The sequence below is a fragment of the Xyrauchen texanus genome, chromosome 43, assembly GCF_025860055.1.
Source record: "Xyrauchen texanus isolate HMW12.3.18 chromosome 43, RBS_HiC_50CHRs, whole genome shotgun sequence".
NCBI classification, from domain to species: Eukaryota; Metazoa; Chordata; class Actinopteri; order Cypriniformes; family Catostomidae; genus Xyrauchen; species Xyrauchen texanus.
In genome coordinates, this window is record NC_068318.1 from 2,571,673 (window position 1) to 2,599,255 (window position 27,583).

General features: G+C 41.4%; 1 protein-coding gene across 3 annotated transcripts in view; it reads left to right on the forward strand.

Moving 5' to 3' along the window:
* pam (peptidylglycine alpha-amidating monooxygenase) overlaps nt 1-27,583 on the forward strand; it is a 220,511-nt gene that overhangs the window by 179,363 nt on the left and 13,565 nt on the right. For all 3 annotated transcript variants that reach the window (XM_052116273.1, XM_052116275.1, XM_052116274.1), the window contains 3 exons: nt 6,715-6,768; nt 7,277-7,561; nt 7,668-7,730. In XM_052116273.1, coding sequence (XP_051972233.1) covers nt 6,715-6,768; nt 7,277-7,561; nt 7,668-7,730 — 402 coding nt within the window. The remainder of the gene's footprint in view (nt 1-6,714; nt 6,769-7,276; nt 7,562-7,667; nt 7,731-27,583) is intronic.

A 27,583-nucleotide genomic window follows, 5' to 3' on the forward strand; every position in this document is an offset into this window, starting at 1 on the left:
GAGGATCCAGAAGGAAAGTTTTTATGACATCTTTTTATGACATCCTATGAACGTCCAATATTGACATCCACATGACCGCTTTACAAGGTTAAAGATTAGTTCAAATGGGGTCATTGTGGACATCTTTTCAACATCTTAGAACGTCAACTGCAGACTCATTTTAGACATAATTTATACTGCTTCTTGATCAAATAAACAGTCTTACACTGCATTCAATTAAAACTCACTTTAATTCAAATTTCCATTTGTAGTTGCAAAGCAACTGTACACTCTTCCAAAAATCAGGAAAAGTTAAACTGCAGTGGACAACAATTAAACCAATAACTTTAAACCAAAACAACAAATAACTGTCACATTTTTAAAGAAAAAATAAATTGAGTGTCTAAACTTCAGAAAACTCGACATTTCTCTGCAATAAATGACTTATTTGAAACAAAACTCAAAGTAAACACAGTTTAACATGTTATTACATAGAAAAAAGTGTATTTTAAAATGATTTACACACCTGAATAATCACAGAGATTTATGAATTTTCTCAGGCCTCGTCGTCATCAGCATCTGAGGGGAGAGCTGAGTGTATAGTTGTCCATAGACAGCTATAATACGGCAAGATTGGACAAAACACACAACTGCAGTAAAAGTTTATCACATTTGCTCATTATTATTTCAGACGGCATTGTAGAGTTTCCTGTTGCAGCATATCAAGAACAATTGACAAAGCATCAAATAATTCACAATAACAGAAATATGAATTTTATGCTGTACTACACCGCAACTGACATTTAAACTTCTGAATTGAATATATATGTTGATTTTCTGCACCTGTCCTGCACGTCCACACACGTCCAAAAAAATTCCTAGCCAGATGTTTAAATGTTGAACATCATATTTATGTCCAAGAGGGGTCGTAGTCAGACGTCCAGATACTGAACCTGATTTGCACGATTTGCAGACATACAGATATGGTCTTGGACCAACTGATGCAATATAGACATGATCTACACATCTGGTTGACGTCTCATGTTTGCTAGGCTAGGTTGAAAGTTGTACCCGTTAATCAACCGCTGTGCTACGTGTGGCTTTAAAGTGCATTCACATTGACAAGACCTCACAAATCTTCTTTAGAATGTCTGCTATCAACATGCAAGCAGTGACACAGATGAGAAGGATGTAGCCTACATTTGAAGCTGAATAAAACAGGTTAGCCTACTCCACTGAAATAACTTTCTGCACTAAACGTCATGTTTGTGGATTTTATATTAAATTCAAGTATAACCTGCAGAAACGGTGCGCTAATTTTCCGCACTTTCTTTTTAATCTTGTGCATTTTGTGTGCTTGATGCATGCAGTCATGATATCACACAGCCTGTCTTCGAAATCTGAATCTGTCAAATGACGGACAGCATTTGTAATAATTTTCCATATATATATATAGGTCATAAAGTCGTGTCGTGTACCACTGCATCTGTACGATTATCATATAAACAGAGGTGTGCAGGGGCTCACAACCTCCCGAGTGTCAGAACTCACACCGTGTATGCCCACCCTAAGATTGAGAACCAGTTCCTCCTATTATTCCCCTCTCCTGCTAACTCAATTTATATTGTTAAAACTGTAAGTACCTGCACACACACATGCTTACATCAGTACAAAATAAATAAATAAATCTTTAAAACTTCCCACTTCTGCAGGTAGGAGGGGGATCTCCCCTCCTCTCGGGTCTCATCGCCGTCAATGCCAAGTTCAGCTGTCGAAATCCGGGTCTAGTAAATCCAATACAACACATAAACCTCCCTGCCCCTTTGGGATGTAACATGGACAGTGTGAGAAATGTTGCTCCTATACAACATATCCCCGTCCCTACAATAACTGATATTCCCCCTCCCATTGACTGTCTCCGAGCTTTCCTGCCGGCAGCCCTACACAGCTGCGTATGGCACCCACCCTGCCCATGAGCTCCTTTCCCACACGTATTACACAGTCTATAAAGACCCATACTGCCACTATCCTCATGCCCCACCCCGTCAAGCAGGGCTTCACAAAGGGAAGTCCATTACAGTATGGTACCGAAATTAGCAACAAGATGATATTTTAAAATAATCTTTTTCTTATTAAAATAAAAACAAATGAAACATTTTTAATAATCTCACAATAATAATAATGTCAATGTGAGATTTCCTTGTTAATCACAGAAGCATTAATGAAAATTAGTCGGAGCCACGGATGTGCCTTAAAAGCACACACTACAGCAGATTGGGGTGAATTCCAATCAAAAGTTGTCATCCCTTTGGCCTACTCACTCCGAAACCTTTGAAGTAGGTTCTCTGAAATTAACTCATGGCATTACTGCTGTCAGACCCGCCTCATCAAGTCTAGACACTGGGTAGCTAGGCGGGGCACGCGATTGGAAGATGGTGGCAGACTTAGAACAGAGGCTCTGCTTCCCAACTAAGATTGCATCAACCAACCTCAGACCAGACCTTGTGCTATGGTCAGCCTCACTCCATCTCGTGTACATCATCGAGCTTACAGTGCCCTGGGAGGATGCATTGTACGAAGCCTTCAAGCTTAAGAAACTGAGGTACGCTGAGCTTGTAGGCGATGCACAATATCGCGGCTGGAAAGCAAAGGTCCGGCCAGTTGAAGTAGGCTGCAGAGGGTTTGTGGCCACATCAATGTCAAGGCTACTCCGAGAGTTGGGATTACAAGGGAAGGCCCACCGGCAAGCAGTCAAAGAACACTCCAGAACTGCAGAAAAGGGTAGTCAGTGGCTTTGGATGAAGAGAAAGGACTCCACCTGGGCCCTCAAGTGAGTAGATGGCATTGAGGTAGTGAGCCCAGGACACTGGGATTCACTGCTGAACCCTCTGGAGGTGTCGTGGGCCTATCAGCAAAACATTGAGGAAAGAGGGTGCCCACTTGATAACACAGAAGATGCCATCACTCACTTGACCAAGCTTAGGCAGCATGTCTCACGTGTGCAATTAGGGCTACTGACAACTAGGGAATGTGAACTTGTGACAGCATGGAAAGACAGCTGGCAGGAGGGAACAGACCCCACCGGGGCTTCCATGGGCTAGCTACCCATAGCAGCGGGATCCAGCACAAGGTACTTGGGCGGGTCAGAAGATGACTCATCGGCAGACAACCCGGCAACTGACACAGGAACGGGACAGACTACGAGCCGAATGATCAGCATACCTGAGGCTGCAACAGCTGCAGCAGGACACAAGCTACAGAGTTGCATATGTGGCTGGGAAAATGTTACTTCCACCACAGGCCTGAAAATACATTAGGCCAGGAAAGGGTGCCTGAAGAATTTCTTCAGGCACCCTTTATAAGAAGCAGTCTGCAGAACATTAACAACCCTGTCCAAAAAGAGGAAGAGCCAGGCACAGGAGAACAACCTTAAACCAGCCCATTGTGACTTGCTGAGAAAAAGATCCAGGGGTGAAAAATGTTGCTCAAGTGGCCAAAGTCCTGTGAAAAGGCAATGTGGGAGGAGGTCAACACTGACCTCTGCAACACCTTAGAGACATTCAAAGGCACCACCATGTAGAAGCTGGAGAGAATGGGGGAAGTAATCTACAGCTATGGAGCAGAAGGGTTTGGAGTGGTAGAAAGGAGGAAAACTGCACCAACGATCCCCATTAAGTCCAGCAGGCAGAAGGAAATAGATAGTATCATCAGAGAGAGGAGGCAGCTGAAGAAGCAATGGAGGAAGGCCACAGAGGAGGATAAGGAAGGCATAAACTTTTGCAAGCAGACATCCAGAGCAGGTTTGTGACACTGATGAGTGCTGAGAACCTGGTAAAGAAGAGCAGAAAGGAGCGGCCAAGAACAAGCTTCTACAAAGATCACTTCAAATTTGTGAAGGGTCTCTTCACAAAGGAGAAAAGTGGAAGTCTCTCAGTGTCAAAGGCAGACCTGGAAAAACAACTGAAAAGGTCCTTCACAGGCACGACCAACGGCACGAAGAGATTACCCTCCCAACTGATAGGCCACCAATTCATCTACCATAACACCAACTAGATTTCAGCCCACTTAGATGGAGTGAACTGAGGAAAACTGTGCATAGAACAAGGGCCTCATCAGTCCCAGGTCCCAATTGAGTCCCTTACAGTCTACAACAATTCACCAATTCCTCTGAAGGCTTATGAAGGTACTATGGCTCAAGCAGAAGATACCATCCTGGTGGAGAGCTGGAGGAATCCTGATCCTAAAGGAAAAAGACTCATCAGAAATCAGCCAATTTCACCAGATCAGCCTCCTAAATGTAGAGGGCAAAATCTTCTTTAGCATGGTGGCTCACAGGCTGTCGGAATACCTGCAAAAAAAACAATTTGATTGATACATTGATTCAGAAGGCAGGGAAATCAGGCTTCTCCGGTTGTTTGGAACATGCTAGCACCATTTGGCATCAGATCCAGGTCACCAAGAAGGAGGGAACTGACCTTCATGTAGTGTTCCTGGACCTCACCAACGCCTTTGGCTCAGTACCTCATAACCTCCTCTGGACAGCTTTAGACTTCTTCAGGGTCCCAGTAGCCCTCACAAGCCTCATCAAGGCCTACTTCCAGGACATCCAGATATGCTCGACTACATTAGACTATACCACAGCGTTGCAACATCTGTAAGTGGGAATCATAGCTGGCTGTACCATTTCTCCTCTGGCCTTCACCATGTCTATGGAAGTGATCATTAGAGCATCTTGATGGGTGGTGGGAGGACAGAGCTTTTGACCTGGCCTGAGGCTGCCACCTGTCAGATACATGGACGATCTCACGACACTCACCTCAACCAAAGATTGTACGGTATGGCTGTTGAGAAAGCTTCAAAAGAACATTGAGCTGGCTCGGATGAAGATCAAGCCAAGCAAGTCCAGAAGCATCTCCATTGACAAGGGGAGGCTATCAGACCAGCGATTTTTCATTGGTGATGAAATTATTCCAATGGTCTCTGAGAAGCCTGTGAAGAACCTAGGTCGGTGGTACAGTGCATCCCTCAAAGACACAGAGTAAGTAGATCATCTCAGAAAGGATGTCGTCAGTGGCCTGAAGAGCATTGGCAGAACCACACTCCCTGGCAAGCTGAAGCTCAGGTGTATGCAATTTGGGCTCCTTCCATGCCTCATGTGGCCACTAACCCTATATGAAGCTCCAATCTTGAAAGTGGAAAAGCTGGAGAGAGTTTTGGCTTGGTCTTCCTAGGTGCCTCAGCAGCTTAGGGCTCTATGGCAAGGGAGTCCTAGAGCTACCCATTGTCTCTCAGATGAGTACCAAAGTAAGACTGAAGATGATGCTATCCTGGCTACCGGAAGGAAACTGACCCCAGCAGAAGCATCTGAGCAGGCAAAGGCAGCGCTCAAGCACAGAGACATCGTGAGCTGAGTGCAGCAAGGGAGGGGTGGTCTTGGCCTTGGGACCAGCACAACAACCTGGAACAAGGCAACTCTGTCTCAGAGACACAGGCTCATGGTGCAGGAGATACGTCAGCAGGAGGAGGCAGCAAAGTGCGTTAAGGCCATCGCTCAGGCAAGGCAAGGGCAATGGACGAGATTGGAGGGAGTGGAGAATAGAAAGATCTCCTGGAAAGAGCTGTGGGAAATGGAGACATTCAGAACGAGCTTCATCAAGGCTGCCTATGATGTCCTGGCATCTCCCAAGAATCATAGCTAGTGGTACAGAGAAGACCCCAGATGCTCCTTCTGCTCGAGTCCAGCAAAACTAAAGCCCATCTTGGTGGGCTGAAAGACCAGCCTCACTCAAGGCCGATACACTTAGCGGCACCACCAGGTGCTACGATGACTTGCAGCAGTGCTGGACGGTTGGCGGATGAGCGTCAATGCCCTTCTTCCCCCTTCATCCTACTGGCCGGCAATAGCATTTGTCCAGGAAGGTGAGGGTTAAGCCAGACCCACCTCATCGAGACCAGACACCGGGTGGCTAGGCGGGACACACGATTGGAAGATGGTGGCAGACTTTGGCCAGAGGCTCTACTTCTCAACTTTGATCACATCAACCAACCTCAGACCAAACCTTGTGCTGTGGTCGGCCTCACTCCATCTCGTGTACATCATCGAGCTTACAGTGCCCTGGGAGGATGCAGTGGATGAAGCCTACAAGCACAAGAAACTGAGATACCCTGAGCTTGCAGCCGATTCGCAAGATCGTGGCTGCAAAGTAAAGGTCCGGTCGGTTGAAGTAGGCTGCAGAGGATTTGTGGCCACATCAATGTCAAGGCTACTCCGAGAGTTGGGAGTATGAGGTAAAGTCCACCGGCAATGAGTCAAAGAACTCTCCAGAACTGCAGAAAAGTGTAGTGAGTGACTTTGGATGAAGAGCAAAAATGTACCCTTGTTGTTTTTTTGATGCCATTTATAACCTTGGAAGGAATGCATGTTCATGTCTAATAGTGTGTTTATCGTTCTTGGCTCTTCTATGTGATCTGTCAATATTCAAGTCTTATAAAGAGACATACTAAAAATATGACCGATACAGCCTTGATACTGTATATGACCCTTAATTTTGAACTCTATTCCATACAGAGTATGATTTCTCTTCACACTATTTTAGCTGAAATGCTTAATTTCTCTGTTTCACAGTTTTGATTGTTACATATTAGTTATGTTTTTTAAAAAGATGGTTTATTGCAAGCCTGCAGTTTCATCTTATGCTAAATAAATTAGAGCCTGAAGGATTTTTCTCATTTCAGAGGCAGAACACCGCTCTGTTAAAAAGGGTGGAATCCAGGTTCAAGAAATTGAAGGTAAGAAATTATAATTTACGACACAGCAAGCTTCATTAGCCCCACAGTATTAACATCAATCTCTGGTGATCTGATCAGAAGTAGACCGTGATAAATACAGCTGTAAACTGAATCCAAAATGTTTTGTGTGGCCACATCACATTTGTAGTGTAAACACTAATGCATCACAACAACATCAAAAGATGTAAATTATTATGCCAAAGCATGTTTTAAACTTTGCTGTCTATGTGTGACTTTAAAAGAAAACAGTTTAAAAAAGTATGCCAGTATGCAGTATCATGCAGAAACACACTCATGTATTAAAAATGTATGTAGTCACTGAAGAGTGAAGAGCCAACCTGAGGAACAACACATCTGTCTTGGTCGTTATAGTATCCATTCAACTAAAGGAACAGTTCCAGCATTATATTCTGCACTTACAATACAATTTCCTTATGGCAATTCAGAATCAATTATATAATTTAACATTATAATAAGTATAACCTATTTTCTCCCTTCTGTTATTTAGAAACAGAAACATTTGTGCAGGCCAATTTGAAGCCGTTTCCAGTTCAGTCTCCAGTGCAGTTTCCAGTTCAGTCATCAGAAGCCGCAGTACAGGTCCAAGAGCCGCCACAGATACAAAAGCAGCTGCTAGCAGCACCCAAAGACAAAGAGAAACTTCAGACTGCAGCCAATCAGAGTGCTCAGGGCATGTCCACCACTGTCATCACCACTCTGCTGCTCATTCCATTGGTTGTTGTCATCGCCATTGGCGTCTTCATCCGCTGGAAAAAGGGCCGGATGTACAGAGGTAATGCTGGAGTTGACAGTAATTTTTTGTCTAGTGTATTTATGTTAATATTATTTATTATTGTATGTGGGGATTGTTTTTGGTTGATTTACTTTTTTTTTTTAAGATGATTGTGAGGTGAAGCTGGAACCATCAGGATCAACAGGAGGAATATTAGGTAAACTCAGAGGTAAGAGATATATACAGGTATGTAGATATTTCCTTTGGATCAAAATTTTGTCTTTTATTAGGACCCACAGACTGTAAGTGCGGAGGCCTTATTGTTTTCCTATGGATTACTGTTAACATTCTTCTTTTCAAGGTTTCAGGGGCTTTTGGGTCCCTTAACATGCTCAAAAACTCCTGAAAATGTGCACACACATCAGAATCGTCGGCCATTAGAGCCTGGGAATTGTTCACATGCTCTCGGACAGCCCCTTGAATCTTTTAGTTTTGGACGGCTCTCTAGCACATGCCTTTTCACCTACAGTCACCAAACTTTGTACACTGCCAACTGGCAGCAGAAATGGTGGCTCTTACAACAGTCTTTGAAAAAATCAATTTACATTTACGCAAATCGCTTACATTTTTTATGCATTGTTTTACTAAAGCCGCCTGGAGGAAATGGGCCCACGGTGCTTGGGCCCATTGATTACTGCTTGCAGCTATTTATATTATTGTTGTTATAATTAGTAGTAGTAGTATGGTGTCTTCAATGTTGCTACCAAAGCCATGCCCCATTTCCTATCAAAGAAATTCCGAACCCCCAGACTTCTGCTTGACTCCTCCTCGAAAGCAGCCACTCGCCACATCTCCGCACTCCACTCCGGAAATGAAGGCGCTCCCATCTAACTTCCATCCCCTTCAAATAATTTGCCTGCCAATCATAATACTGGTCAGAACCCAATTTGTGTGTTTATCTCTCAAATTGATGACCGCCCCATCACCCAAAATACAGAGTCTGGGGCAAAATTACATTTAAGTGCCCAAAACGTCACACATACAATTTGAATCTTCAACCAAAATTAAAGTATCTTGACACACCCCCAAAAAACATGGGTTGTGTCTCTATCTTCTGGGTTGTGTCTCTATCGCCAGCAGGTGGGGTGTGTCTTTAAGACCAAGCCTATACAATCTAGAGGGGGTCCAATAGAATCGATGTAAAATCTTGAATTGCATAAGGCGCACCCTTGCATCTCTAGATGCAGACTTTGTTTTTTAGCCCACACTCCCTCCTCCAATACCAAGTTTAAATCTTTCTTCCATAATCTCTTGACAGAAGTTAAAGCTCTGACCCTCAGGCTCTGAATTAATAGGGAGTAATACACTGATACCTCATAACCTTTTCCAAAAGCAGTAATCACCTCTCCCAGAGTATCTGCTGCTTTAGGGATGTGTGCGCTACTCCCAAAAACAATACAGAGCAGGTGGCGCAGCTGTAAATACCTATAGAACTGAGATCTGGGAATCCCAAAATGTTGAACCAAATTTTGAAAAGATCTCAACACTCCACTCCTTTATAGGTCACATAGTGTAGTAACCCCCCTCACAATCCACTCTGACCAGCAGAAAGGGGACTTATTAATACATAATTTAGGGTTCAGCCATATGCTTGAGGCAACATTTAAATAAATGTCCAAATTAAACCCTCTGGACACTTTTGTCCATACCACGTGCAACGGGGTGTAACTTCTCAGATTAGTTTGATAGAAAGGCTTTGCAATGGCGAAATAGGGGCAAAAAAATCCTGTTCAATACAAAACCAGCAAGGGTTTCTCTCAGTTGGAAGCAACAAATGACCCAAATGTCTGAGACCGAATGTATAGTAATAAAACAAAATCCTGGGTAGGCCTATCCCATCTTTGTCAATTGGCCTATGTAATTTATTAAAATGTAATCTAGGACACTTACCATTCCAAATGAAGGACTTTGTTATGCTATCAAATTGCTTGAAATAAGAGAAGGGAACATCTACAGGGAGAGATTGTAGCAGATAGTTAATTTTGGAATACAATTCATTTTAATAACATTAACCTTCCCAATCATAGATAAATGTAATGAAGCCCACCTGCCCACATCGCTCAAACCTTTTTATTAAGGGGTCAAAATTAACTCTAAATCAGACAAATTTGCAGGGAATATAATGCACAAATTCTTAATGTCCTGTTTGGGCCACTGGAAGGCGCCCGGCTGGAAAGCATTTACTGGGCAGTATGCTGTCAGAGCCAAAGCTTCAGGTTTAGACTAATTGACTCTGTATCCTGAGAATTTAGAAAAGGAATTAATAATTCTATAGGGGCAAGGCATAGATTTAAAAGGGTCGGAGACAAATAATAAAATATCATCAGCGTAAAGCAAAAGCTTATGCGCCACACCTCCTGCCACCACCCCTTGAAAAATCATCTTCAAGTCAAGTCAAGTCAATTTTATTTGTATAGCGCCTTTCACAACACACATCGTTTCAAAGCAGCTTTACAGAATATCAGCATTAACAGACGATAAAACTGTAATGTCTATAAAGTCGATTAATCATCATTGTGTAATTTCGATAAAATACGATTTTTAATAGTGTTTAAAAATAATTAAATGATAATTGGATTAATAACCCCAGTGAGCAAGCTGTAGGCGACTGTGGCAAGGAACACAAAACTCCATAAGATGTTGATTAATGGAGAAAAATAACCTTGGGAGAAACCAGACTCACTGTGGGGGCCAGTTCCCCTCTGGCTAACATTATGAATGTAATGTAAATATTAATTATGTATAGGTAAAATCATGGTTTAAAATTATTAAACTAAGTGTTAAGGGTCAGTGATTAAACATCTATTGTGTTTGAACTGTAAGATTAATGACCAAAGTCTTTGAAGTCCATCTTGATTAATTGCAGAAGTTCACATAGATGCAATTGTCCTTGTTAATTGGCTGATGAAGGCTTTTGTTGGCAATAGTTTGTCTATGCATTCCATTTCAAGGTCGTAGTCCATCTATAGACCGAGGTGATGCAGGTTGGAGTTGGCATCATTTCATCCTCTGAAGTCCGTCATAATAGATTGAAGTGATGTTTGGCTGGCACCGGCTGCATTTAGTCATCATCATTCTGCGACATGTAGCAGTGGAGTCCAACATGAAGCAGGAATGGTGCTGGATCCAGCCGGTTCTGGTGACCTCAGGATAGGAGTCCCGAGGTTGAGACAGGGAAACAAATAAAAAGATGTAAGCGTAGATGCCATTTAATTTATTGCAGAGTAAGAGATCATGCTCAATGTTTCTGGTTTCTGGTTCCGGCAGACCCAACTAAAGCAGCCTAATTGTGGGTTGGAGGATAAATTAGGTGTATGCCTGGCTAAATAGATGAGTCTTTAGTCTAGACTTAAACTGAGAGAGTGTGTCTGCATCTCGAACAGTGTTTGGGAGACTATTCCATAGTTTAGGAGCCAAATATGAAAAGGATATTCCTCCTTTAGTGGATTTTGATTTTCTAGGATCTATTAATAGGCCAGAATTTTGGGATCTTAATGAACGTGTTGGAATATAGCATGGTAGAAGATCACTTAATTACTGCGGAGCTAGACCATTCAGAGCTTTGTACGTAGTTAACAGAATTTTTAAATCAATACGGAATTTAACAGGTAGCCAATGTAACGATGATAAAATGGGGCTAATATGATCATATTTCTTGGTTCTCGTCAGCACTCTGGCTGCTGCATTTTGAACCAATTGAAGTTTATTTATTGATCTTGCTGGACATCCTCCCAGTAATGCATTACAATAATCTAGTCTTGAGGTCATGAACGCATGAATTAGTTTTTCGGCATCAGCAACCGAGAGCATATGCCTTAATTTAGCAATATTTCTTAGGTGGAAGTATGCTGTTCTACAAACATTTGTAATTTGATTTTCAAAGGACAGATTGGTATCAAATATAACACCTAAGTTCTTCGCTGTTGAAGATGATGTAACAGTACATCCATCTAGAGTCAAATTATATTTTAGTGGCTCATTTTTAGAGTTTTTTGGTCCAATAATTAGAACCTCTGTTTTGTCAGAATTGAGTAGAAGGAACTTTCTGGCCATACAATCATTTATTTCATTAATACACTCTGCTAATTTTGAGAATTGTGAAATCTCATCAGGTTTTGAAGAAATATAAAGTTGTGTATCGTCAGCATAGCAGTGGAAACGTATTCCACGATTCCTGATAATATCTCCCAGGGGAAGCATATACATGGAGAAAAGCAGAGGCCCTAAAACTGATCCCTGTGGCACTCCATATTTTACTTTTGTTTGGTTTGACAATTCCTCATTTACATAGACAATGTGGTAGCGGTCTGCTAAATATGACCTAAACCATGCTAATGCCACTCCACAAATTCCAACATAATTCTCTAGCCTATTCAAGAGAATGTCGTGATCTATCGTGTCGAATGCAGCACTAAGATCTAAAAGCACTAGAAGAGAAATGCAGCCGCGATCAGATGATAAGAGCAAGTCATTTGTAACTCTGATAAGTGCAGTCTCTGTACTGTGATGAGGCCTAAATCCTGATTGAAATTCTTCATATATACTATTTCTCTGTAGAAATGTACATATTTTGGGAGGATACTACCTATTTTTGACATAAATGGGAGATTTGAAATCGGTCTATAATTAGCAAGTTCTCCAGGATTAAGTTGTGGCTTCTTAATTAGCGGTTTGATAATTGCCATTTTAAAGTTTCTTGGGACATGTCCTAACCATAGCGAGGAGTTAATGATATTAAGAAGAGGTTCTGATATTACAGGAGATACCTCTTTTAAGAGATTAGTTTGTATAGGATCTAACAAACAAGTTGTGGCTTTTGATGTTTTGATAAGTTTTGTTAGCTCTTCATGACCTATGATAGCGAAGGATTGAAGTTGCACATGAGGGAAATTATTCGACACTGTTTTGTGGGGTGCTATGACAGATGATTGCATAATTCCAATTTTATTTCTGATTATTTCAATTTTCTCTGTAAAGAAATTCATGAAGTCATTACTCTTGAGCTGTGACGTAATATCTGGTTCGGTTGAGGCTTTATTCCTAACCAATTTAGCCACAGAACTGAATAAACATCTAGGATTGTTGTGGTTATTTTCTATGAGTTTACTAAAATATGCTGACCTGGCAGCTTTGATTGCTTGTTTGTAGCTACAGACACTATCCTTCCATGCACCCTGAAATACTTCTAATTTTGTATTTTTCCACATGCGCTCCATTTTCCGAGCTGCTCTCTTGATCTACAGGTGAAACTCGAAAAATTAGAGTATCGTGCAAAAGTTCATTAATTTCAGTAATTCAACTTAAAAGGTGAAACTAATATATTATGTAGACTCATTACAAGCAAAGTAAGATATTTCAAGCCTTTATTTGATATAATTTTGATGATTATGGCTTACAGCTTATGAAAACCCCAAATTCAGAATCTCAGAAAATTAGAATATTGTGAAAAGGTTCAGTATTGTAGGCTCAAAGTGTCACACTCTAATCAGCTAAACACCTGCAAAGGGTTCCTGAGCCTTTAAATGGTCTCTCAGTCTGGTTCAGTTGAATTCACAATTATGGGGAAGACTGCTGACCTGACAATTGTGCAGAAAACCATCATTGACACCCTCCACAAGGAGGGAAAGCCTCAAAAGGTAATTGCAAAAGAAGTTGGATGTTCTCAAAGTGCTGTATCAAAGCACATTAATAGAAAGTTAAGTGGAAGGGAAAAGTGTGGAAGAAAAAGGTGCACAAGCAGCAGGGATGACCGTAGCCTGGAGAGGATTGTCAGGAAAAGGCCATTCAAATGTGTGGGGGAGCTTCACAAGGAGTGGACTGAGGCTGGAGTTACTGCATCAAGAGCCACCACACACAGACGGGTCCTGGACATGGGCTTCAAATGTCAAACGTCTTACCTGGGCTAAAGAAAAAAAGAACTGGTCTGTTGCTCAGTGGTCCAAAGTCCTCTTTTCTGATGAGAGCAAATTTTGCATCTCATTTGGAAACCAAGGTCCCAGAGTCTGGAGGAAGAATGGAGAGGCACACAATCCAAGATGCTTGAAGTCCAGTGTGAAGTTTCCACAGTCTGTGTTGGTTTGGGGAGCCATGTCATCGGCTGGTGTTGGTCCACTGTGCTTAATTAAGTCCAGAGTCAACGCAGCCGTCTACCGGGACATTTTAGAGCACTTCATGCTTCCTTCAGCAGACAAGCTTTATGGAGATGCTGACTTAATTTTCCAGCAGGACTTGGCACCTGCCCACACTGCCAAAAGTACCAAAACCTGGTTCAATGACCATGGTATTACTGTGCTTGATTGGCCAGCAAACTCGCTTGACCTGAACCCCATAGAGAATCTATGGGGCATTGCTAAGAGAAAGATGAGAGACATGAGACCAAACAATGCAGAAGAGCTGAAGGCCGCTATTGAAGCATCTTGGTCTTCCATAACACCTCAGCAGTGCCACAGGCTGATAGCATCCATGCCACGCCGCATTGAGGCAGTAATTAATGCAAAAGGGGCCCAAACCAAGTACTGAGTACATATGCATGATTATACATTTCAGAGGGCCGTCATTTCTGTATTTAAAATCCTTTTTTTTTATTGATTTCATGTAATATTCTAATTTTCTGAGATTCTGAATTTGGGGTTTTCATAAGCTGTAAGCCATAATCATCAAAATTATATCAAATAAAGGCTTGAAATATCTTACTTTGCTTGTAATGAGTCTATATAATATATTAGTTTCACCTTTTAAGTTGAATTACTGAAATTAATGAACTTTTGCACGATATTCTAATTTTTCGAGTTTCACCTGTATCTTCCCTTCTTATCGAAGCTGCTAATGGTTCCAGGGCAAGACAGAACAATACTGAGGAAAGAGAGCAACCTTGCCAGATGCCCATATCCAGAGTAAAATAATCTGAAATTAATAAAACATTTTGTACCGCCACTACCGGGTGTATTCCCCAACCCATATATTTCCAAAATCTTCAAATAATCCCACTCTGCCAAATCAAATGCTTTTTCGGCATCAAGTGAGATGACAGTGACCAGAGTCTGATCACTCGCCACTAACCACATCATTTTGATGAAACGCCTAATGTTATTAGAAGATCTGCGGCCCCGAATAAACCTCACCCGATCTATATGTGTAAGAGAGATCATAACTGAATCGGTTAGCCAGAATTTTTTACGTCTAGCTGGATCAGGGAAATTGGACAGTAAATTTTACACTCGCTTGGATCTTTGTTTAAGAATCAGACTAATCCGGGCTTGTGTCATGGTTGGCAGAAGCTTTCCATTCTTTTATGATTCCGTATAAACTTTTGAAAAAAGTGGATCTAAAAAATTCCGTGCCAAAGCCAACTGGCCCCTGTAGGCAAGGCCTTAATTACCTTGCCAAGCTCCTCCAAGTTTATATAGAATCCAGAGGATTATTTTGCTCCGTCATCAGTTTAGAGAGTTTTAATGGTTCCACAAAGTTTTTAATATCTTCATCAGTAGACGAAGATGTGGAACTGTAAAGATCAAGATAGAATTCTTTAAAAGCATTAATTAATATTAATATCAATGGCCAAGGTAAAGATGACATTTGGCGCTTCAGCTCTGCCTCAGCACATTTAATATTCCCTTCCAAATCAATGAGGAATGTGACAGAAAGAGAATGAATGTGAGGAGACTAATGATCGAAATCAATTTTAAGTTAAAAGAAGTAATGTGATTATACATTTTCTTTACATAATGACTGTACTTAATTTTAGACCTACACTACCTTTTAAAAGAAGTCTCTTCTGCTCACCAAGGCTGCATTTGTTTGATCCAAAATACAATAAAACCAGTGATATTCTGAACTCTTTTTACAATTTAAAAGAACAGTTTTCTATTTGAATATATTGTAAAATGCAATTTGTGATCAAAGCTGAATTTTCCGTATCATTACTGCAGTCTTCAGTGTCACATGACCTTCAGAAATCATTATAATATGGTGATTTTCTAATATGGGCATATTTAAAGTGCATTTTACTCATTTAACCTGAACAAATATTTGCAAGCACAAGTGTTGTTGATGATAATGAGGCTATATAAACACTAGTTAAAACATAATCTAAACATTCATATTATTTTTATATCATATTACATATTATTTTTATATATCATATTACATATCATATTTATATCATACAGCATACAATTTAATGCCTGCTTTTGCCTAAACAGCATTTATATGTAAATAAAACTTGCCTTTTAGGACATATTTCAAATTTCAATACTCTGAATCCTGGCTGGAAACAGTCCCACTAGTAAAATATGTACGTACATGTTTATATAAAATAGCATGTCAACTAATGCAAGTAAAACTAAATTACTTACTCATCTGAAATTGTGTCCTCGGCTGGATCAAGTCTCTCTTCAAAATGCAAACATTCATCTGAGTCCCGCTCTTCTGAAGAAGAAAATTGTAACTCTATCCAGGAGTTTCCTCGCCTGTGTATCGTGCCATCTTCCAAATGAGCAGAAAAGTGGATGAACTTTGTTTTAAGGCACAGTCGGGGGCGTTTACCATTTGCATTGATCGCCTCAGCACATTCCCATATCAAGTCAAGTCAAGTCAAGTCAAGTGGTTTTTATTGTCGTTTCAACCATATACAGTTAGTACAGTACACAGCAAAACGAGACAACGTTCCTCCAGGACCATGGTGCTACATAAAAACAACAAAGGACCAACACAGAACCACATGAGACAACACAACGAAATAAAATACCTATATAAACTACCTATATATACCTATATAAAGTGCACGTGCAAACATGTGCAAAAAGTACAGGACAGTACAACAAATTACTGACAATGAACAGGACAATAGACAGTGCAGCGCCGACCAGTACTCAGTAGTGCAAAAAGATGACAGTTTCTAAAATGTAAACATAACATACTATGAGATAATGTTCTATGCACATAGCAGTTATTGAGGTAGCAGACAGTTATAAAGTGACAGTAATTAAAGTGCAACTCAGGACACGTGTGTGTCAAACCAGTCTCTGAGTATTGTGGAGTCTGATGGCTTGGGGGAAGAAGCTGTTACACAGTCTGGCCGTGAGGGCCCGAATGCTTCGGTACCTCTTGCCAGACGGGAGGAGGGTAAAGAGTTTGTGTGAGGGGTGTGTGGGGTCATCCACAATGCTGGTTGCTTTGCGGATACAGTGTTTTTTGTAAATGTCTTTGATGGAGGGAAGAGAGACCCCAATGATCTTCTCAGCTGTCCTCACTAAGGGCTTTGCGGTCCGAAACGGTGCAAGTCCCAAACCAGGCAGTGATGCAGCTGCTCAGGATGCTCTCAATAGTCCCTCTATAGAATGTAGTGAGGATGGGGGTTGGGAGATGTGCTTTCCTCAGCCTTCGAAGAAAGTAGAGACGCTGTGAATAGCGCCCTCTGCCCGTGGGTGTGATCACATTAGGGATAATTAGCTGAGCCAGGAGAAATTGTACATCTCTTTGTTTCATACAGATTACATTGCAGGAGAATATTTATTTTAAATTTGAATTATTTTATTTAAAAGTAGACATTTTAAGCTTTCTTTAGACATGTTTCATGTTTGTGTGATAAGTATTCGCGGAGTTTCAGTTGGGGACATGTAAATACTTTGTGGCCATCCTTTGCGGACATCCATCTATTCTCAACTTGGCTTGGAACATCAGTGCATAAGCAAACCTTCCGTTAATGTAAGAGTTTCTTGAATTCCTTGAATCAATCACATTTCTCTTGTCGAATTCGCAATGTCTGGGAACAAGAAAATGTTGTGGTTCTTCCAAGAAAGCCTTCCTTTTCGATTTCCATCTTATGGCCTGTTATGTGGAGCAGACTTGGAAAGAGCTCATCCAGAAATCAACCATATTCTGATGCTCTGCACGCTCTGGAATTCCAACAATTCAGATGTTATCCCACTTATTACGATTCTCCATATCTTCCAACATTTCCCAAATGCATACCATGTCTGCCTTGGACGCTAGCAGATAAACTGCTAATCCCTCTCCGATGACTCCAGATTATCAATCTGTTTCTCAGCATCCGCCACTCTTGTAACCATCTCTGTGAATTTCATCTACATGGCAGTGATCGATTTACGTATTACAGCAAGCTTCTCCAAGTCAGCAACGACCCTCATCAGCACTGCCAACACGATCATCAATTGTTGCCAAATTTCCTTCACCGCACAAATCAATTCCCGGGCTTGCAACCTGCTGCTTGGGGGCTTCAGCTTGAGCACATAAGTGTCTCCCAATATCTCTAGAGACCAAGATTCTTTGACATATTGTCTTCCTAGAACAATTAAGAATCAGGTTGTATTGAGTCTCACCAGTTTATGACACTAAATTAAACACTAGTAAAGTGCGCAGAGCTTGCCGTTCACACGTCCAAACCTCGCACGTGTCACGTGACCACCAAAGTTGTTTCTCAAATTATTACTAATAATTTAATAGATACAAGTTAAGAACAATTGACAGCATTTGTAGTATATTATTGATTACCACAAAAATTTATTTCGACTTGTCCCTCCTTTAAAAAAAAATTAAAAAAAACACAAATCTAGGTTACAGTGAGGTGATGGTGACACTACAGTACTTTATTCAGCGGTGATTTTGATATACAGTAATAAAAGTGACAATATGTATTATATTGTTACTGATATTTTAAAATGAGTATTTGCTGAATATAAGCCACTTGTGTTTAGTTAAAATTTTGTACATTATTTTATTGAAAAACCAACTCAAAATCCATGTATCAAATTTGATACAACAGGCTTTTTGAGGTATATCTCTCAATCTCTTCATTCATGCCCACTACAAAAAAAATAGTAAATATATAATATATATATAATTTTATAAGATATATTTAAAATCAAGTCATTTTTAGTTGTATAGTGCTTTTCACAACACACATAATTTCAGAGAAAAGTCATGTAATGTCATGTTTGTTTTTATTATTATTAATATTTTTTCTCCCCAATTTGGAATGCCCAATTCCCAATGCACTCTAAGTCCTCGTGGTGGCATAGTGACCCGCCTCAATCCAGGTGGCAGAGGATGAATCTCAGTTGCCTCCATGTCTGAGACCATCAACCTGTGCATCTAATCACGTGGCTTGTTGAGCGTGTTACCGCGGAGACATAGCGCATGTGGAGGCTTCACGGCATCCACCGCGGCATCCATGCACAACTCACCACACGCCCCACCGAGAGCGAACCACATTATAGCGACCACGAGGAGTTTACCCCTTGTGACTCTAACCTCCCTATAAACCAGGCCAATTTGGTTGCTTAGGAGACCTGGCTGGAGTCACTCAGCATGCCCTGGGTTTCAAACTCGGGAACTCCAGGGGTGGTAGTCAGCGTCTTTACGCGCTGAGCTACCCAGGCCCCTAAAGTCATGCCTTAATAGAAAATTAAACCATAATATCTATAAAGTCATCATTGTGTAGTGTGATTAAAATATGATTGTAAATTGTGTATAAAAACAGTCCATCCTGGATTAACTGTAGAAGTTCACATAAGATACACTGTCCTTTGTTAGTTGACTGATGAAGGCTTTTGTTGATAATTAATTGATAGTTTATGTATTCCATTTTAAGAGTGTCGTCATTAGACCAAAGTGATGCAGGCAGAGATCAGTGAGGTGCATCGCAGTGCAACCGGCAGGTCATTTCAGTGAGGTCCATATTAAGTTCAAGGTTCAGGCAGTGGCACAAGTATCCAATGTCTTACAGCTGGAGTTGGCTTCAGTTCATCCTCTGAAGTCGTAGTAGGCTGAAGTGATGTCTGGCTGGCAAAGGCTGTAGTTAGTCATCATCACTCAACAACACATAGCAGTGGAGTCTGGCACCAAGCAGGAACGGAGCTGGATCCGGCCGGGATATGAATCCTATGGATACAAATAGAATAATATTTGCGTAGATGCCATTCAATTTATAGCAGGGTTATAGATTATGAGAAGTGTTTCCTGTTCCAGCCGACCTAACTAAAGCAGCCTAATTATGAGTTGATGGATAAATTAGGTGTATGCCTGGCTGAATAGATGAGTCTTTAGTCTAGACTTAGTTGAGAGAGTGTGTCTGAGTGCTGAACAGTGTTTGGAAAACTTCCATCATTTAGGAGCCAAATAGGAAAAGGATCTGCCTTCTTTTGTGGATTTTGATATTCTAGGAACTATTAACAGGCCAGACTTTTGCGATCGTAATGAACGTGATAGAATATAGCATGGTAGAAGGTCACTTAAGTACTGCGGAGCTAGACTATTCAAAGCTTTGTATGTAGTTAACAGAATTTAAAATTTAGCAGGTAGCCAATATAATGATGATAAAATGGGGCTAATGTGATCAAATTTCTTGGTTCTAGTGTTTATTCAATCAGGGGTTAATGTCTTATTGGCAATGTCCTGCACGGTACATTCTCTCTGAAAATTTTTCACATGTCATTTAAACTTTCCTCGGAACTAATTCATTCTCTTTAAACTTCACTGCGGCTTCTGCGTCACGCACACTGCAAGGCGGAGGCTCCTGATTTTTCTGTCAAACCAGGACTTCATTCAAGTAACACAAGTTTATTTTTTCATCAAGACAAATTAAATGGTTGGATATAAAACGGGTTTGCTGACAAGTTAAAAATCGCTATTGATAACAGGCAATTCCAGCATTACTGACGTGATATTTGCAGTGAAATTGTGAAATTTATCTTCACATATAAAGTGCTCATTGCAGTATGTTGAACCATTTGTATGTATAATCATAAAACCCTGCAGATACAGTGCAGACATTAGAACATGATCTGTCAAGAACAAGTTTTATTTGCCCATTGAGATTGGGAATTTAACATATAATAATAAATTTTTATTCACTGTCACATTCATACAGTTTGACATTACTGTTGAAAAACCAGCATGACAATTGTAAAAGCAGCACTTACAGTATATGTTGAGTGAAAACATTGACATCTGAGACATTGGTATGATATCCGTTAATGTAGCATTATGGATTGAATTAGCATTTAAATCGCGTAATGCCCTTGCATGATTAGTAATCAATTATTTCTAAACCACATTTAAAAAAGTCTGCATTGACTGTTTCAGTCAGTGAAGCACGAGCTAGTGATGCACAAGCTAGTGGCGCCATCTAGCGACTGTGGGAAAACACTGAGTGATGCATATTATGAGAATTCATTAGTTACATTTTACAATCAAAATCGTGAAGCTTGTCAAAATGGTCCCTTCTCAAATGTTGGTTATAGATTTCATAACTTCTGCACTCTTTTGGGATGGTTTTGTGCTGATTAGTAATATCTTCAATATGTGTTTGTCAAGAATTAATGGTAAGTTAATTCATCAGTTAATTCATTTTAGGTTTATGAATTAGGTATCATGAACTAACAATGCATATCTTTTTTACAGAATGTATTAATCCTTGTTAATGTTGTTTAATAAATATACACTTGATCAAGTTAGTTCCTACATTAACTAATGTTTTTTTGTAATATATGTTGAAACTAACATTAACCAAGATTTAAAAAATGCACATTAAACTATTTATTTATTTAAATAAATCAAAATCCATTTGAATAATTAGCATTATTCAATGCTAACATTGACAATGCTAACATAACAAATGCAAGCATTTGATTTGGCAGAGTGGGATTATTTGAAGATTTTGGAAATATATGGGTTGGGGAATACACCCGGTAGGGGCGGTACAACATTTTTTATTAATTTCAGATTATTTTACTCTGGATATGGGCACCTGGCAAGGTTGCTCTCTTTCCTCAGTATTGTTCTGTCTTTCCCTGGAACCATTAGCAGCTTCGATAAGAAGCAAAGATGATTTTTCAAGGGGTGGTGGCAGGAGGTGTGGCGCTTAAGCTTTTGCTTTACGCTGATGATATTTTATTATTTGTCTCCGACCCTTTTAAATCTATGCCTTGCCCCCATAGAATTATTAATTCCTTTTCTAAATTCTCAGGATACAGAGTCAATTAGTCTAAATCTGAAGCTTTGGCTCTGAGAGCGTAAATGCCCAGTAAAGGTTTTCCAGCCGGGAGCCTTCCAGTGGCCCAAACAGGGCATTAAGAATTTTTGCATTATATTCCCTGCAAATTTGTCTGATTTAGAGCTAATTTTGACCCCTTAATAAAAAGGTTTGAGCGATGTGGGCAGGTGGGCTTCATTACATTTATCTACGATTGGGAAGGTTAATGTTAATCAAAATTTAATATGCTACAATTTCTCCCTGTAGATGTTCCCTTCTCTTATTTCAAGCAATTTGATAGCATAACAAAGTCCTTCATTTGGAATGGTAAGTGTCCTAGATTACATTTTAATAAATTACATAGGCCAATTGACAAAGATGGGATAGGCCTACCCAGGATTTTGTTTTATTACTATACATTTGGTCTCAGACATTTGGGTCATTGGTTGCTTCCAACTGAGAGAAACCCTTGCTGGTTTTGTACTGAACAGGAATTTTTTGCCCCTATTTCGCCATATGAATTTGGTATGGTTGCTGCTCTCATTATGTTAGACAACGTTCACTTGGATGTATTTGACTCTGCCCAACAGGAAGTCAGCCATGTTGGATGGAATGTGAGATTTTCACATTTTCTCATAGTGTTTTGAGGGGCTTCGATGGCTGATATTCAGCATATAGACGTGCCTCATCGGTTCCACAGTGCTCCCTAGTTTGTAAATGCTTATTACATGCTTCACAACTATTGAGACTTGGCACCCCCGTCAAAGTTTGGCAAGATTTTATAATTCTTTTGTCATTTGTATTGGGTGTGGCCAGTTGACTCAATAGCACCCCCTAACATTTCAAATGAGTTTATCGCTGTGGTTGCCACAGAGTTTGTTTGATATTCACAAGCATTTGTGAGGATATTATTCTCACCATGACAGACATATCTCCCATTTGCTTGTTTTAGCTTCGGCCAACAGGAAGTCGGCCATTTTGGTTTGTTTGTAAAATGCATGCTCTGGAATTTGATATACTCCTCCTAGGAGATTTATGTGACAGGCACCAAATGTGGCTAAATTGCGAACTGATTTTTGATACATCGAACGGTGTTGCCATGGTGAAACAATACATTTATGGTGAAAAATGATAAACAGGAAGTGCTCATATTTCCGGCATGCATTGTGTGATTTAGATCAAAATTGAGAATTATATTTGGTATTGGGGTCTGATCATATGTGACTATTGTGGAGTATAGTGGTCATAGTGCCACCAACTGGCAGCAGGATGTGTGGCACTTTTTACAGACTTTGGAATCGCACTTTCATTTTTACCTTAATTGCTTCAAACTTGTTTAAAAATAATGTCAGGACAATGCTGATGTAAAATTGGTAAGGATTTATTGATATATTTTATAATGTTGCCATGGCAACACATTGAATGTTATCATTCCTTATATATTAGGTGCTTGAAATGCAGAAATCTGCATGACATTTGGCACACACATCAGAGTTGTTATCCATTAGGCTGGGCAAAGGCTCATATGGGGGGGAAATTTTAACAAGGACAATTGCATCTATGTGAACTTCTGCAATTTATCAAGATGGACTTCAAAGACTTTGGTCATTAATCTTACAGTTCAAACACAATCGATGTTTAATCACTGACACCTTAACACTTAATTTAATAATTTTAAACCATGATTTTACCTATACATAATTAATATTTACATTACATTCATAATGTTAGCCAGAGGGGAACTGGCCCCCACAGTGAGTCTGGTTTCTCCCAAGGTTATTTTTCTCCATTAATCTACATCTTATGGAGTTTTGTGTTCCTTGCCACAGTCGCCTACAGCTTGCTCACTGGGGTTATTAATACAATTATCATTTAATTATTTTTAAACACTATTAAAATCATATTTAATCTAAATTACACAATGATGATTAATCGACTTTATAGACATTACAGTTTTTATCGTCTGTTAATGCTGATATTCTGTAAAGCTGCTTTGAAACGATGTGTGTTGTGAAAGGCGCTATACAAATAAAATTGACTTGACTTGAGTTGACTTGACTTGACATGGGGGGCTCTGGTTTGCCCCCTTTAAAATGTGAATTGTTTCATTTTTCAGCTACAGTCTCTAAACTCAGTACATATATAGATCTCATCAAGCCGGACAACTTCGTGCTGACATTCTTAAGCTCAGCCAAACAGGAAGTATATCACTTGGTCATGCTTGGTCTGATCAGCTTCAGATTGAGAATGGTTACCAATGGGCCATTTCTGATTACAGGAATATGGCAATTACGAGGCAGACGCTGTATTCAGTTACACAATTTTATATGCTATAGAAACATGGTTATGCTTGTGAAAATGTACTATGAATTGCTTCATGTGTACTGAAATATACTGGCATAATTTATAGTAGTAGATGTAATTTTCTTGTACACATGATCAATCAATTTTCCATTTTCAGTGGTAGGTTCTTTGACATACTTAACATAGCCTAGGTTTGCCATCAATGTAGACATTGTGTGTGTTTTCAATTCATCATGGTTCCAATCACCAATTAATGTATTGCAGAGTTTGGTAATATGTTTATGAAACAAAGATAAGCGATATTGTGGAGGACTGTAAATAACAACTATGATTATATCAAGTTTGTTGAGTTGACATATTATGTATGCACTTTGTTAACATTGGGAATGTCCAAAATATTGTAATCATTATTGGTTCTACAGTATATGCCATCACTACCATGTTTTGGTGTCGAATTGAGTTTAACAGAGGGTTGTCTGTACTGTAAGCAAAACAATGTGGAGCACTGTGAAAGTGGTAGCCTTCAATGCAAGTGGATTCACTTTGTTATGATGTTTGCAGGCAGCCATGTCTCTGTTACAGCTATACAGCTATAATTATAGGATTGGATTGAAGCATTAATTCTAGCAAATGCCAGTGAACATTCATTAGGAAAATTGAAAAAACAAATGTTGGTGTTATGTGGTGAAATATTATATAGTTTAAACTGTGGCATTGTGTTGGTACATTCTTGGATGTTGTTTTTGCAATTGTTTTATCAGCAAAATCTTGAATGATCAATCCACTTATAGTCTTGACTCGACTTAAAGCAACATATGCCTGTCCAGCTGCAAAAAACGTTTTTAGTGATATGACTGCTTCATTGACAGCTAATCCTTGCACTTTGTGTACAGTCAGTGGTGGATTTAGGCTCGCCCAGGGTGTCACAAGGCGGCGGCACTACAGATACAGTTTATTGTGCTACTGCAATCCCAATAAATAATTACCAGAAGGAAAAAGAAGTGGTACATAATACTGGACTTTTAATTATCAAGAAGCCCCAAATACACATGGGACTCTTATTTTGAAATGTCTTCCCTCCCAGTTGTGAGCTCACAGCTGATTCGCAGAGAAAGTGAATCAAATTACAAATTGTTTCAAATTACTAACCTGAGCTCCTGAGTTCAAACTCTCAGTTATTTTCGGGTGATTCATGAAAAAGATCTGGTTGAAAAGAGTCATTTGGTCACGACTCTCTTGCGCTGGGTTTGTTATTGCGTGAGGTGCAGCAACCTTGCACAACAGAAAAGGTGAAAAGAGGCACGAGACACACTGGCATATAGATGTATTCAATAACTCACAAGATGATATCTGACGAAATCGCATATGAGCACACACAACCTGACCAATGGCAACTAGAATTTAAATGATTGTCACAATCAATTAATTTTGGTCACATTTGCAACCATTTTAGTCGCAGTCTGGAGCCATGACGTGCCAACTTTAATGTGAACTGCTGCTTACATAACCCACCCTTGCTGTTAACTCGCTGTGGCAGCGGGGGCGTGGTCAAGCGCCCGTCCGGGAGAGAAAAGCGGTAAGGACGCTTACACCTGAGCTAAATTATGTCTAACACCTGTCTCTAATTTCAGTGAGTACGAGGAGAGCGGCATAAAAAGGCAGCGAGAGGGCCCCACGAGGAGAGAGATGACAAGCGAACTCAGTGTTTGGCATTGTATTGTATTGTATGTGTGATAGTTGTACGAAGCAAAAGGGAATTAAAAACCTTACCTTGTGGTGAAGACCTGTTTCCTGTCCTCCTCCTTTGGGAAGTATTACACTGGTGCCGAAACCCGGGAGATTTAAAAGGAAACATGGAAAGTTGTCGCCCCATAGAGTCCTCCCAGCTGGCAGAAGTCCTCCAGTCCCTCGCGACGCTGCATCAAGGCCACCAACAATCCCTGCTTGAGCTCCGGCAAGACCAAGATCGCCGGTTTTTCGAAATCATGCGGGCTCAGGCAGAGGACCGGCTCGCCATCTGGAGCCTCCTCAGCCAGGAGGATGCATCAGCCACAACCGCGACCCCGGACACCCGCGCTACGCTGCCCCCCCCCATGCTACAGAAGATGGGGGCAGCAGATGATCCTGAGGCCTTCCTCGATTTGTTTGAGCACTCAGCAGAAATCTGGGGCTGGCCCCGCGAACAGTGGGCAGCCCGCCTGATTCCCCTCCTGTCCGGGGAAGCTCAACTTGCAGCACAGCAGCTGCCGGCGACGAACCTCCTGGCCTACACCGATCTGAAGAGGTCTATTCTGCATCGGGTCGGTCGGAGCCCGGAAGAGAATCGCCAGCTCTTCCGGGGCATGAAACTAGGAATGTCCGATCGCCCGTTCGCGTTCGCTCAATGGCTCCGGGACGCCTGTCGGAGGTGGCTGCTCGCGGGAGACCGCAACGTCGAGGGAGTAATCGACCAGGTGGTACTGGAACAGTTCGTTCAACGGCTGCCTCGGAAGACGGCGGGGTGGGTCCAGTGCCATCACCCGGCTCGCTGGAGGAAGCTGTTCGGTTGGCGGAGGACCACTTGGCGGCGATCCCGAGGGCGGACGAGCCCTCTTCTTCTTCGTCTCTCTCTCTTTCCCCTTCCCTTGTGTCTGCCCCTGCCCTCGCCCCCTCCCCTATGTTCTCTCCTTCTGTTCTCTCCCCAGGGCCCGTTCCTGCCCCGCGCAGGCGTGGAGGGTTCCAGAGACCAGCTTCCCGGCCTTGGGAGAATGTACCCTCCCATTTCCCGTCATTCAGCCGCTCTCCTCCTCAGGTGGGGGCGCCCGCCAGCACAAGTGCGGCCGCAACGCCTGGGCCGGCCTGTTGGAGGTGCGGAGACCCGGACCACTTCCGGGATCAGTGTCCGCTGATGGAGGTGGGGACGGTGGTGCGGGTCTCCGATGTCCCGCAGGCTGCCCCCTATCGGGCTGGAGCATACCGGATTCCGGTAAGGATCAGGGGGGGTATTTACCAAGCTTTGCTGGATACCGGCTGCAATCAGACCACCATCCACCAACGCTTGGTTCAACCCGGGGCTTTGGGTTTAGTTATACTGGTGAGGGTGAGGTGTGTGCATGGGGATGTTCACAAGTATCCCATGGTGACTTTGGCGATTAAATTCAGGGAAAAAAACATAGTGTGGAGGCAGCGGTTAGTCCCCGCCTCACCCATCCGCTAATCTTGGGTACTGATTGTCCGAATTTTAAAGATATTTTAGAGGGTATTTGTGCGGATGGGTCCTGCATAAAGAAGTGTGCGGTGTGCGATGCTTTGGCGGGGGAGGCGGAGCCGGGACAGTCCTCGGCTGCTCGGAATGACGAGGGAAGGGGCGAGGTGGCCGCCCCTCCTCTCAGGGAATTCCCTGAGGGGGACTTCCCTCTAGAGCAGTCACGGGACGAAACCCTTAAACATGCTCTTGACCAAGTGAGAGTAATTGATGGTCAACAGCTCCGGCCGGGCATCGCCATTGCATACCCATACTTTGCCATGATTAGAGATCGGTTATATAGAGTGACGCAGGACGCTCAAACAAAGGAGGAAGTAACACAATTATTGATTCCACGGAGCCGCCGGGAAATGGTTTTCCAGTCGGCTCACTATAATCCTATGGCCGGTCACCTAGGGGAACGGAAAACACTTCTCCGTCTAATAGCCCGTTTCTATTAGCCGGGCATTGGCGGTGACGTCTGCAGGTAGTGTGCGGCGTG